This window comes from Podarcis cretensis (assembly GCF_951804945.1).
Source record: "Podarcis cretensis genome assembly, chromosome: 6".
NCBI classification, from domain to species: Eukaryota; Metazoa; Chordata; class Lepidosauria; order Squamata; family Lacertidae; genus Podarcis; species Podarcis cretensis.
The window spans coordinates 59,641,381-59,654,904 of record NC_137175.1 but is presented as its reverse complement, the minus strand read 5'-3'; the positions used below and the strand labels follow the sequence as shown (position 1 = coordinate 59,654,904).

The 13,524-nt window shown below is 39.6% G+C and overlaps 1 protein-coding gene across 2 annotated transcripts in view; it reads left to right on the top strand.

Annotated features, from left to right (window-relative positions):
- The window catches only part of USP24 (ubiquitin specific peptidase 24), a 75,426-nt gene that overhangs the window by 24,198 nt on the left and 37,704 nt on the right, over positions 1-13,524 (top strand). For both annotated transcript variants that reach the window (XM_079982067.1, XM_079982068.1), the window contains exons 9-23: positions 470-544; positions 1,524-1,682; positions 2,399-2,513; positions 3,279-3,382; positions 6,602-6,709; positions 6,872-6,967; positions 7,061-7,222; positions 7,596-7,703; positions 9,107-9,256; positions 9,431-9,562; positions 9,918-10,029; positions 10,243-10,319; positions 10,994-11,134; positions 12,043-12,096; positions 12,712-12,827. In XM_079982067.1, the coding sequence (XP_079838193.1) occupies positions 470-544; positions 1,524-1,682; positions 2,399-2,513; positions 3,279-3,382; positions 6,602-6,709; positions 6,872-6,967; positions 7,061-7,222; positions 7,596-7,703; positions 9,107-9,256; positions 9,431-9,562; positions 9,918-10,029; positions 10,243-10,319; positions 10,994-11,134; positions 12,043-12,096; positions 12,712-12,827 (1,709 nt within the window). The remainder of the gene's footprint in view (positions 1-469; positions 545-1,523; positions 1,683-2,398; positions 2,514-3,278; positions 3,383-6,601; positions 6,710-6,871; positions 6,968-7,060; positions 7,223-7,595; positions 7,704-9,106; positions 9,257-9,430; positions 9,563-9,917; positions 10,030-10,242; positions 10,320-10,993; positions 11,135-12,042; positions 12,097-12,711; positions 12,828-13,524) is intronic.

The following is a 13,524-nucleotide window of genomic DNA, read 5'->3' as shown; positions in this document are numbered from 1 at the left end:
GCTTCCTTTGCCCATTTTAGGGAGAGCTGCCTATGATACAGCCCATAGGAAAGCCCTCCAGAGATGTTGTTCAGGGGTCTACAGGGGCGGGGGTGAAAAGATTGGTTGAGTGAGCAGTTTCCACTCAGGCAAGCAGTGGATACAACACTTTATAATTAATTTGTTTGCTTCCTTACTTCACATATACTCACATCAAATTGGCTTACATCTATTTTAATTGTACCTAGTTTGTGTCAAATAATGGAACACTAGCATAAGGCTTATGTTCTGAGCATGAGTGGAATATACTTTTGCTCAGGGGAGAGTGGTTGCAATTTTTGTTTTCTGCACCACATTAAATCCCACTTGGGGAAACTTCCCTGATCTTCCGAAGGGTGCAGGAATAAAAGTTTTCCATTTCAAGGAAGCCCTTGGAGCGGGGAGATACATTTCTTTTTAACATACAAAATGCCTATTTCTTGTTTTACAGCCCATGCTGGATCCAGTAATTCATAATATGATTAAATATGTACAGAATGTTGAAGAGAAGGACCTGAAAGACAAGGTAAAACCTGATTTTTCAGATATGACCTACAACTTGAACTGCAATTTGAAAGTGTAAAACTGATGTTCCATTAGCTAATGCTGCTGCTCCCATGCTTAAAAGCATGTGTGTACTTAACTAATGCTTGGTGAAACACTTGTAATGACACTTGACAAATAATCAGCATTAGAAGATTTAGTCATTAATGCTGTCAGCTGCAGTGTTCTTAGTACACACTTTCCTTTATAAAGTAATTTGTTCTATATTTATGATTTATTTAGAACATGTTTACCCAGCTCTTCAGCTGGGTTACTTACATGCAGTCAGTTAATACAGGAAAGTGCCTGCCTACAGACTTACAGTCTAAAACACATGATGCACAAGAAAGAAGGGCTTGGGAAGGAAGAGGAAACTCAGGATACCCATTTAAAAAGCAAATAAATAGTAATTTCTATAATGACAGCATGGAATAGAATTGTTCAGGGACAGGAAGATCCCGATAAAGCAAGTCTTTTAGTGGAGCTGGTGGAGTGGCCCTGCTAGAATGGTTGCTTCCATGTAGCAGTCTACATCAGGCATAGGCAAACTCGGCCCTCCAGATGTTTTGGGCTACAACTCCCATCATCCCTGACCACTGGTCCTGTTAGTTAGGGATGATCAGAGTTGTAGTCCGAAAACATCTGGAGGGCCAAGTTTGCCTATGTCTGGTCTACATCCACAATAGATGCAAATCAGCACTCTTTGTTATAGGAGGTTCAAATCTTGTATAGCTATTGCTTTTTCAAAGCTTGTTTTATAGACAAACAAAACTAAAAAAAGCTTAATAACTTTTGCCAGAAAAATGCTCAACAACTTTTGTGTCCGGATTTTCACCTTTTGAAATATGGCAGCCCTACACATACAGTTTTAAAGGCTGCCTGAACTTAGGTGGTATCTTCCTTGCCACTTGAATTCATCACTGAGATCTCTAAAAAGCACTCATAATTCTTATGTTTTGCAGAGGCTGGTCAGTATCCCTGAACTCTTGTCTGCCATCAAGCTCCTTTGCATGCGATTCCAACCTGACTTGGTAACAGTAGTAGATGACCTGCGCTTAGATATCCTGTTGCGTATGCTGAAATCACCACACTTCAGTGCAAAAATGAACTCTCTCAAAGAAGTAAGTTTGCTATGCTAAAATCTTCAACTGATTAGATTGACATTCACAATCGGGTATTTACAACTTTCGCAGATCTAGGACACACTTTTATCCCAAACACTCATTTGGCAACCATTTTATTGATCTTTTACCATATACGTGCATGGTGGTGGTGCTCCTCTTGCGAGCCACCATGGATCAGGCTGCAGCCCATGAATGGGTCCTGATCCAGTAGTTAAAGGCTAGTTCTCTAGCTCATATTAACCAGAGCAACTTAATGATAACCATTGCTGATTTGGATCATAAAGCTTTCAAAGAGAAAATTCAGAGGCATAGGAGGAATCAAAAGATTCTTAGATTCTATCCTTGGCTATAAATCCATTTGAAGTTCACTTATGGAATAAGTGGCAAATATATGGTGTTGGTGTGCATTTAAAAGGCCTAATAAACTTTTCATGAGGCCATTGAAATATTAATGATTTTACAGAGCTGGGCACTGCTCAGTGCAGTAATGAAAAATAGAATATAGTTTTGCTTATTCCCTGGATCTTCAAGTATTTAGTGTTTCAGGCCTTGCAAACCTTCACAGTGAAGACACATATTTACAGCCTTCCCAAGAACCACCCATACATACAGCAACTAACTTTCAAGTTTATTTATTTTATTTCCTACACACTTTGGCTATTGATATATCTAGTTGTTACAAATCCTCTGAGTGACACTGTGTTAATTTTTAGGTAACAAAACTTATTGAAGACAGCACTGTATCCAAATCAGTAAAGAACGCAATAGATACAGATCGGTTATTAAACTGGCTAGTAGAAAACTCTGTTCTTTCAATTGCATTAGAAGGTAAGTTTTTAATATCCTGCTGCATTTCTGAACAGAAAGAAAGTTGATATTGTGGTTGCAGTCAGAAGGTGTGCTAAACTATGTTTGGTGTTAATGAAAGTGAGCCTTGTACTTGCATGCTGCCTCACTCCTCTTCCTCCAGGTTGGCTGCAAGGAAATGATGTGAAGCTTCTACTTACATGATTAAAATAAATTCAGAATGTTGTCCAAACCCAGGCAAACTGTGGTTTATCTTAACAGTGGTCGATTGACACAAACCATAGTTTAGAAACTTGGCTTGTTTCAATTAACCATTGTTAAGATGAAGTGTTGTTTGGCTTTGGATGATTAAAAAAACTGATGGATGCTAAAATTGTGTACTTTTTGCAGCCACACCAGAGTACGAGAATAAAGTATATGAGCTAAGACTCGTAATGCTAAAACACAGCACTTTGTCTGAACCATTCATGTATCTGAATATTTTGGTGTAGATATTCCTGGTAAAAGTTCATATTTTAATGAGTCTTTCAAATTCTCTGGTATTTTTAGAAGTATATTGAGTGCTACCAGCACCAATCCATTGGGGAAGAAAGGGCATTTTTAAAAATATTAAGGGCCTTAGTTGTGTAGTGAATGCGATGGAGAGGGTTGTTAGAAAACAGATCTTCACGTTACTGAACCTCTTCTTAGTTGTTTTGAAGGAGTATATATTTTGTTATTACCATATCAAAGACTTAATTAAGGCATTCCTTCTGGTTAGGCTCACTGTCCTGTTTCTTTCACTAGGTAACATAGACCAAGCACAATATTGTGATCGTATAAAAGGAATTATTGAACTCCTGGGCAGCAAGTTATCATTAGATGAGCTGACAAAAATATGGAGAATACAGGTGAGGATGTGCAGCAGTATGACTCAGAGTTTGAAATTCTTTTGACAGCATTTGTGGAATGTCTTTTTCAGGTGCATGTATAAAGATCTCAAACCTATCCAAATTTAGCAGATAATAATAGTGTGACTGATCATACGATAGCTATCCATGGAGATGGAGTATGTGTTATTCTACAGAATTAGGACTCATGGCAGGAGGCTCATGTGGATGCTAAATAGATGCATCAATCCTAGGATTGGAAGGAGTCCAGTAGGTCATCTTGTTAAACAACTTGCCCAAGGGAAGTTTCACCTCAGTGAATCATTTTTTATTTTATTTTATTTTATGTTATGTTATTTGCAATCACATAAATATGCCACAAGCAGAGAGCAGAGTTTGTTTCAATGCATGCTTCTCCGTACTTTCCTATCACCATATTAAGTCCTGACATCTTTATCTTGTGTTGTGACTTTCCCAAACCTCATAAGACATACCTTGTTCATGTCCTGCTGACCAGTAATCTGCCTTACGCAAGTTTCCAAGAAGATGTGTGACAACCACACTCTGATGCTATATGAGCAAGAAAGCAAACAGTATGGTGATCACATTTGCTGAGGCCTTGGAAAAAATTAAACTAAGATAGAATTTTACGCTTCTAGTTTCATCTCTTTTGTTTCTAGTTGTATCTCTCTTCAAATTCTGTGTGAAAGAGAAAACATTGAGAGATGTATGATTATTATTTTTTGTCCTAGTTTAGAACTGCTAGTTTTTTTTAATTGCTTTGCTAAATTTCTTTGACACCTACATGCCTTTGCATATCTGTACATTTTATTCAGTCCATCCATCCTCCCACACACCATTACATTATTTGGTTACTTACCGTATTTTTCGCCCCATAGGACGCACCTTTCCCCCTCCAAAAATGAAGGGGAAATGTGTGTGCGTCCTATGGGGCAAATGCAGGCTTTCGCTGAAGCCTGGAAAGCGAGAGGCATCGGTGCGCACCAACCCCTCTCGCTCTCCAGGCTTCAGGAAGCTATCCGCAAGCCTTGCAAGCCCGGCGGGAGTTCCCGTGGGCTCACAAGGCTTGCGGGCAGCAGCCTGCAGCCCCGGCGAGTGTCCACAAGCCTTGCGCGCCCGGCGGGAGGTACTGCCGAGCGCGCGAGGCTTGGGGCAGCAGCCTGCCGCCCAGTGGGAGGTCCTGCTGGGCGCGCGAGGCTTGGGGCGGCAGCCTGAAGCACGTGGAGCCCTCCGGAGGGTGCCCCGTGCTTCGGGCAGGTGTGCGCAAGGCTTGGGGCGGCAGCCGCAGCTGGGGGAAGGGGAATAAATATTTTTATTCATTCCCCCCCCCAAAAAAAACCGCAAACTCCGGGGACAGCTGGGAGGCGCAGCGCGTCTTCCCGCTGTCCCCAGACCTGGTCTGAAGGCGGGCGGCGGGGAGAAGAGCGCTTCTCCCCGCTCCCGGCACCCCAAGCGCCTGGGGGGAAAATAAATTTTTTTTCCTTTATTTCCCCCCCAAAAAACTTGGTGCGTCCTATGGGCCGGTGCATCCTATGGGGCGAAAAATACAGTAACTTAGTTATTGCACTTTGATAAACAGAGCTCTAGTAATTCATTTATCTTCAAGGGCACTTCTATCACTTTTCTTTTTTGCAGAAATGATGTTCATTCAAATTTCACAAAAGTGTTAAAGGCTGCATGTTCTCTCCCTTCCCTGCCTCCTCACTGATTAATTTTAGTACTCTTATATGAAGCAACTATGTCAAATCTTCCTGTGCGCTGAATATGTTAAAAAACTATGGCCTGCTCTATACCTCAATTTATGGTTATTCATAAATTTAATGGAAAAATTCTGCATGAAAATTTGTGCTGGAAAATTTCTGGAGTGCAGAAATGTAATGAGCACAAGGATCACCACTCCAATTTACTTTATAAGTAGATATGGGCGTCTTTAGAATATACACACAGCATTAAGCTTATAAATATGCAGTAGTCTAAAATGGTGACAAAGCTCTTTATTTCTGGCATTGTTGCAACAATGTGACGTACTTCATCATTTATTTTGAGCACACTCATTCTGCTGACAAACCTGTGACATGTTCTAAAAAAAGAGATCTTAAGGCTCTGTGTGTCTCTGAATATCACACATTATAGAATATCTTTGTAGTCTATCCCTTTCCAGTACTCTAGGACATGGGTGCGTTGTGACTGACTAAGGTGAGTTGCAAATCAATGCCACAGCATAGCAGGGATGCAGGTTGAGTTGATGTAGAAAGTTGTGAAGTCCACTGCTTTTAAGCACACAATTTCCAGTATTCTAAATGGATGACTTCTGTGGTTCAATGTGTTTTCAGTCTCTCAACATTACATAGGATACTTATAACTAAAACTACTGCTACAATATTTTAAGGTGACTTCATTTCTTTAGATTTTGGCCATACGTTAACTTCAGTTGTATATGAGAACAAATAACATTTGCACACTGCCCATTCACAAGTATATTTCTTGTTGCAATATGTAGCACCAATAGTTTGGTTGATAAATTAGCAGCTCAGTATTCCATACAGTCTTCATATTTGCATTACCTTTAGAATGTTAATTTCAAATACTGTGCTAATCTGCATTCATATAAGGGTTGTTAGCACCTATGTCAGCAACTTCTTTTTCCTGAAGGATTGTGAGTCCTTTCTGACATGGCTTGAGCATTTATTTCTGAAATTTTACCTTCCAAGGTACTCAAAAGCACCATCTTTTCTTAGAGATGAATGAATGATTCATCTTTATTTAATTATGTAGTAGTTACACAATGCCTGCATTTCTACTGGTTCCATTAGCCTCCAGAATACCCAGAGCCTGAAACAGAAAGTGCTTCTGAATTAGTAATCAGTTTACTCAATGACACACCTAGCAAACGGTATCTGCCCTTCACACTTTGTATAAAACCTTTCACAGAATACAAATACTTCCTTTGTTGTGTCCAGAACCTGAACATAAAACCACAAAGTTGTCAGTGTGGTATTTCTTGCAGTCTCTAAGATGGGGCTACAGTCTTCCTCATTCTTGCTTGATAATACGCAGTGTGAACCTAAGCATGTTTAATCAGAAACATCTATGTTTTCAGTGGGTGAGAATGCCTAAGATTCCAGATTTTCTGTTTAATATACATCTATGATCATTTTTTCAAGTTCACCTTTTTTCATAGCTGTCTCTTTAACTGTTGTTTTTCTCTCCTCCTTCAAGTCAGGACAGCCGTCAACTGTAATAGAGAACATCCACACCATTATTGCAGCAGCTGCTGTCAAGTTCAGCTCAGACCAGCTCAATCATCTCTTTGTCCTTATTCAGAAGGTGAGGCAACTACAGCAAGAAACTGAAATATATATTTTGAAGACTGTTTGGATCTAAAGATCATAATATGGATAACCAAAGCTTGGCCCAGTTGAAACTCAAATTGTTTTTTGTTTTTTGTTTTGTCTTTATTCATTCCCCCCCTTCCCTCCCCTTTTGTAGAGTTGGGAATCTGAGAGTGATAGAGTGAGACAGAAGCTGCTAAGCTTGATAGGACGTATTGGTCGGGAAGCACGTGTAGAGACAACCACTGGAAAGGCATGAGTAATAAATTCCACTTATAAAAGTTAACATGGAGGCTAACTTCTGTAATGAATGTTGATATTTATCTGTGTGTGTATATCCTTGTAGGTTCTTGAGGTTCTCTGGGAGTTGGCTCATCTTCCAACATTGCCCAGCAGTTTGATTCAACAAGCCTTGGAGGAGCATTTGACAATCCTTAGTGATGCATATGCAGTGAAGGAGGCAATAAAAAGAAGCTACATCATCAAATGCATAGAAGACATCAAGAGGGTTAGTTGCCCCGCCCCCAAAGCTTGGCACATTCATTAGTTCTCAAGTTTCACAGGACTCCTTGAAAAGGGAGAGAGTGTGTATCAGTTTGCTTCTTGTGAAAGTCATAGCCAGTATCTTGCCTTTGTTTCTGCCAAAAGGAGTGACTGTTTGCTGTGGGGAAGCTGCAAGAATGAAATTTGCAAATAGATCCACGTGTCCTTCACAATGTAATCTATATATATTACATAGAGAACTAAATACTGGATTTTGTGGAACTGAGGAATAGCTATAGTACAGACTACAAAAGTAATCTAGAATGGGGAATAGAACTTGGAATGTTTATGCAGTCATTGTTACTAAGCATATCTATTACTGTACCTTCTCCTAATAGTCATCCCAACATAATAATCCTCAGTTTGTGTGGGTGGTACCAGCTTTACGTCAGCTCCATGAAATCACACGCTCATTTATTAAGCAGACCTACCAAAAGCAAGATAAGGTAAGATAATTTTTGAGACAAAATTGTGTCTTGTGTGGATTGATATGATCAGGAGGGGAAAATATCAGGAGGGAATGAATCTAAAAAATGGGATGCGTTCAGAGACAACATTGAATACTGAGGGTTTGGGTACTTGGGACCTGAAAATGTTTGTTTGTTATTTCAGTGTATAGATCAGTGGTTCCCAGCCTTTACAAATTTGAGGACCACTTTTTAACCTCAATTTTTTTTGCAGGCCCTAGCATACAAATTGTTGTAATTTTAGGCTCTGTTAATTGAGAAAACACTATTATGTACTCAATACAGCATGCAACTCACTCTCTCAAGCTAGATTTTAAAGAAGGGGGGAATGTGTGAAAGAGGGGGGGGGGAATGTGTTTCTTTGGGTGGTCTTAAGAGCTGTCAGCAGTAGGATCTCCCAGAAATAGCTATTTCCCACTATTCAGATTGTGTCCGAATATCTGGTCTGGTGTAACTCACAAGTTCACATACCATGTTGTAAACTCTGGCGTGGTCAGATTAGTTCTGATTAAAGATGTTCTTCTGGCTCTCCTTTTTTTTTCGCAATAAAGGCTGTCTTATATTGAGCTGCTTTTCCTCAGACCCCACCCTCCATCAGCAGGATCTTCCATTATTTCCCATTTTATCTTTGTATCCCCCTCTCCTCTTAACACTTTTTTAAAAAGCTATCCTTTAGAAAGCTTGTATCAGACCCTAGCCTTACTTATTTTGTTGATCCAGATAATTATGATTTAATTAGGGTTTTTCAGCTCTGCATCAATACTTTATATTTGTAAGGTTACCCAGTATTTTATCCTTTTAACCTTATTAAACTTTACTTGTGTAATTCTTGATTAAATTCTACTAAGTAGAGGAAATGTATTGGCTGACACTGTGGGCCTAAAGTCTCATCCTTGAATCCAGAATTGTCTTTGTATTTAGCCCCCCTCTTCTTAACTTTCTCCCTTTAACATGGCACCTGTTGTGTAGGAAACTGATGTGAAAAACAACCATCAAGCCCTAGGTCTGCTACATAGAAATCAGACTTAGACTTCCTCTTTGAGCAAAGCAATCACTGTCACAATGCCATGTCATATTAGTGTCATTCTTAATGCTAAGTATTCATAGTAAGATCAGATTTGGCTTTGGAAACGAAAGTGCACGATTTTGTGCTGTGCTAACTGAAGTATATATTTGAAGTGCTTAGTACTTCTTTCTGCACGACTAGTGTCATGACTGGAAACTGTGGTGAATGAGGATAGAAATTATGAGACTTTTGAGGCCCTGATTGAATAGATGGCCAGGGGGGTGCAGCGAGGGAAACTTGTATTCGAGCCTTGAAAGTCTAATTGCACATGTTGTAATGCTCTGCTTAACACATCTTTTCCAATACTTCTGCCAAGAGCATTATTCAGGATCTGAAGAAAAACTTTGAAATAGTGAAGCTGGTGACAAGCAGCTTAATAGCATGCCACCGATTGGCCGCATCCGTGGCAGGTCCTGGGGGCCTGTCAGGAGCAACCTTAGTGGATTGCCGATACACGTATCGGGAGGTAAGCAAACTTGTGACGTTCAAACCAGATCATTTGGGGCTAGCCCTGTATAGAAGCAATTTGTCTCTTTACTGAGGCAGTGAGCTTGAATCTCTCAAACCTCAAATTTGCAAAACGTTTCATAAAGGTCTGTTCTGAAATGTTAATTGCAGTTTGTGTTTGCTTCCTTTTCAGTACCTGGAGGCACATCTCAAATTTCTGGCATTTTTTCTCCAAGAGGCTACGCTTTACTTAGGATGGAATCGTGCTCGGGAAATCTGGGAATGCCTTGTGACAGGCCAAGATGTTTGTGAACTAGATCGAGAGGTGAGATGCTGCTGTTGAATGTCCTTGGAATAAATGTAGCACTAATTTTACTTGGAAACAATGTATCCTAAAGATGATCGGGGCTAAAATCAAAACACACTAGGAAAACAAAATCGTTTCACAAATCTGTAGAAAAATCAAGTGCTGTTAGGAATGTTTGAGGGGCTATCAGGAGTAGACAAAAATTGCTGTTCATTCTCAATCATACGGATACTAGAGTTTTCTTAAATTGTTAGCAATCCTCAAACAAATTCTGGTGCGTGGAGTAAACCATAGTATGTCGGATATTTTAGAGCAATGCAAAATATATCATTTAAAAACAGAATGTGAACCATAGTGTAAACTCTTTTCACAGATGTGCTTTGAATGGTTTACAAAGGGGCAGCACGATCTCGAGAGTGATGTGCAGCAGCAGCTTTTTAAAGAAAAAATTCTTAAGTTGGAGTCTTATGAAATCACTATGAATGGTATGTAAGTATTTTTGTTTTATCAGCCTTCTGTATAATAGTCAGATATCTTAGAATATAATTTGGGGGGCTTGATAATGGCTGAAGATTGCAAACAGCTTCAGAGACTAATGAAGTTAGACTTTAAAGCTTTTATTTTGCATGAGTAATGTTTCTGTGTTTGTTTAAATGAAAATAGCAGAATTCCCTTAAAATGTTAATTTTTAAAAACAGGTTTTGGTTTGTTTAAGACCTTTTTTGAAAATGTGAACCTCTGTGATCATCGATTGAAACGTCAAGGAACTCAGCTGGTAAGCAGCTTTCTATAAACTTGTTCCAGTGCAGTTCATAGGTCACAGCTGGCAAGTTTATTTGGAAAATAGTGTGCGCTATAAAATAGTGACCATTGGGAAGTGGCAGCTAGAATGTGGCTCTTCAAAGCTATAGTTACGGATTTTCCCTGACATTACTGGGATTTCAAAGGCGGAATTGACATCCAGGGGAAATTCTGAAAGGCAGCACTTTGTCCTGGATCTTAGGCAAGTCAATTTTTAAAAATCGTGTTTTTTCCCCTAACAAAAGCTCAACAATTTTGGGGGTTCCTTTAAATAATCTCAACAGTTTTGGGGTGCCCTGGTTTTTACTTTTTGAAATATGACAGCCCTACTATAGTACATTAATTTGTCCTAAATTAAGATTAGCTTTAGGGCTCAGATCACTTTTCTTTAACTTACTCATATGAAACAATCCATGAGTACAGTTAAATTCTTTGCTTTTACGTGCTTGGGAGGGAGGGGCTTTTTCTAGGACTAACCAACATAATTAGAGGAGTCCTTATTTGTCCTTATATTACTATTACTTGTAATTAATAATAGTATATTCAGTTTGTGATAGGATAAAGCTCTGCAACATGTGAAATATTTCAATAGTGTACTCTGATCTGGGTGCTAACAACCTTAGTCTCTCTCTCTTTTATTTTGTCTAGCATGTAGAAAAACTGGAATTAATAGGAATGGATTTTATTTGGAAGATCGCAATGGAGTCACCTGATGAAGAAATAGCGAATGAAGCTATTCAGCTAATAATAAACTATAGTTACATCAATCTAAATCCAAGACTAAAGAAGGTAACAACTCTGAATTGTTTGGTTGCTGTACTTGTTCCAGAAGAGGAGATGTAGGCTGCCTTCAGATGATCCTAACCCAGCGTTCAGCATCTTTGTTTAAAGAACACGTGAGAGTAGGCAGTGAAGACTAACCTGGTAGCTCCATGTGGGCACCCCATCCTCATTGCTCTCCATGACTTGGAGGGATAGCTGCTTCTGCAGTGGAGAGCCTGCTCTATTTATGTGGGTTCCTCATGTGATTTTCAAGGATTCTAAATCTCACAGGTTGCCAAGATGAGTAGAGCAGGCTCTCTGCTGCAAAAGAAGTTATTTCTCCAGCTCAAGGAGGGTGACAAGGCTGGGGAGTCAGAGGTTGTGTCCCTGTCCTCACTCTTCCACAAATGTAGAATGCCTCAGTATTGCCCCTGAAATGTGCAATCCCACCTCTTCCTTTGCGTGCATGGGGGAAAGAGATTAGTAGCTTCCACTTGTTGACAATTGATAGTTTGCTGCATTTCTATGAAACTACAAACAATTAGCTTGTCACTGATTCGAAGTTGAAGTTAACCTGTCACTGATTGAAGTTAAATTGTCACTGATTCAAAGTTGAACTTCTTTCTCTGCATCTGCATGCTTCTTTGCACAGGAAGGAAGAGGGAAGGGGAAGAGATTGTGTGTGTGTGTGTGTGCGCGCTTGCGCGCGCGCTTACCGCTGCTCATTCATAATGGCAAGCCATGGTTTTGGTTGTCTGAATAGAGACATGGACCATGTACATTTTTGTATTACCAACACTCTTTCTCCTATCCGTGCTCATGCTTAAATTCAGTAATATGTGTATAGTAGCAGTTCTCTGTATGTACTCTTGCCCTCTCTGCATGTGTGTGAATTAATGTTTTTAATATAGTTTAACACTTTTCATTCTTTTCAGGATTCAGTGTCACTCCATAAAAAATTCATTGCGGATTGTTATACAAGATTAGAAGTAAGTGTCAATCTTTTTTAAAAAAATATGTCCTGTTGTATTTTTTATTCTTACATAATTGTAAAATAATTTCCAGCATTCCACCTCGTACTGTACAGAAAGCCCATTTCTCAACTGGAGTTAATAGAGCAGCCACCATGTTGGGTTATATCCACTAATTATCTGGGACAGCAGGGAACTGCATGGGAGACTTGTGACCCTAGACAACTCCAGTTCTTTTCCTGTCTTTGCCCGGGACACTGAACTTTCTCCCACCTTTGACCCAAGTAGAATTATTCTTTTTTTTGGAATTATATTTACCCTCTCTCTCTTTACATGGTTGGAACTGGAGCCAGGAGCCTAGAGTCAGAGATCTTTTACCTGTTTCCTTGCCTTGGGTATAACCCTCAAACATCTTAACTAGATAGAGTATTCACAGGGAGTAGCCAGTGCTCCTTTCTTTGAATATCATTAAAATGAAGGTTTGTAGAGATGTCTGCCTGTTATGCCTTGACGCTAGGAAATTACTTTGCAGATAAAAGGCAAAGTTTAAGTTCTCAGTGCTGAAGAAGTTGCCGCACCATTACGTGGCCTTCCTTGTAATCCAGAAATAGCACGTTGTTCCTTTCATTCTAGGCAGCCAGTTCAGCACTTGGTGGTCCAACACTGACACATGCTGTCACAAGAGCTACCAAAATGCTAACAGCAACTGCAATGCCTACTGTGGCAACATCAGTACAGTCTCCATACAGGTAAGGTTTTGGTTTAGGAATAGATAAGTATGATCTATGTTGGTTTGTTCTAGATAACCGTGATTTAGAGGACTGGGAATGTGCTGAAGGCTCACACCTTCCTTCAGTTTTCCGTAACCATGCCTTGCTAAGATGTACAAAACCATGGTATGAAATCCTCTTTAAACCATGATAATGTGGTTAGCTGTAACCACAGTTTGCCCAGCTTGCTTGTGTTAAAAGAAACCTCAGTAATGAGGAGTCTCATATCTCACATTCCTGATCCACTAAACTTTAGAATGTTATATCTGAACCAGGTATTCTTGTCTGTGTGTGAAATGGATATGGGCCAAAGAAACTACCGAAATTAGAACTGGCACCCACAGCTTCATCATACATAAACTCTTTACAAAGGATAGGTTTATTCAATGTATTTGTCCCCACAAATGAATGTTTCTGGTTTTTTGTTTTTGTTTTTAAATACATTGCAATAGGATTCACTGCGGAAGGTAGTTGCCAGAAGGGTGATGCAAGTCTCTGGTTACAAAAAGAAGTGTTGAATAAACACTTTTTTAAGGTTTGCTCAACTTATGCTGGCCTGTGATGAGAAGGAAAATAATATAACACAGCACAATACAATATACCCTAAGTTTACCTTTTGGAAAATCAAGTGGTGCTCTGTTCCAGTTCCAAAAAAGAAGTGTTGTTCCTGTATTAA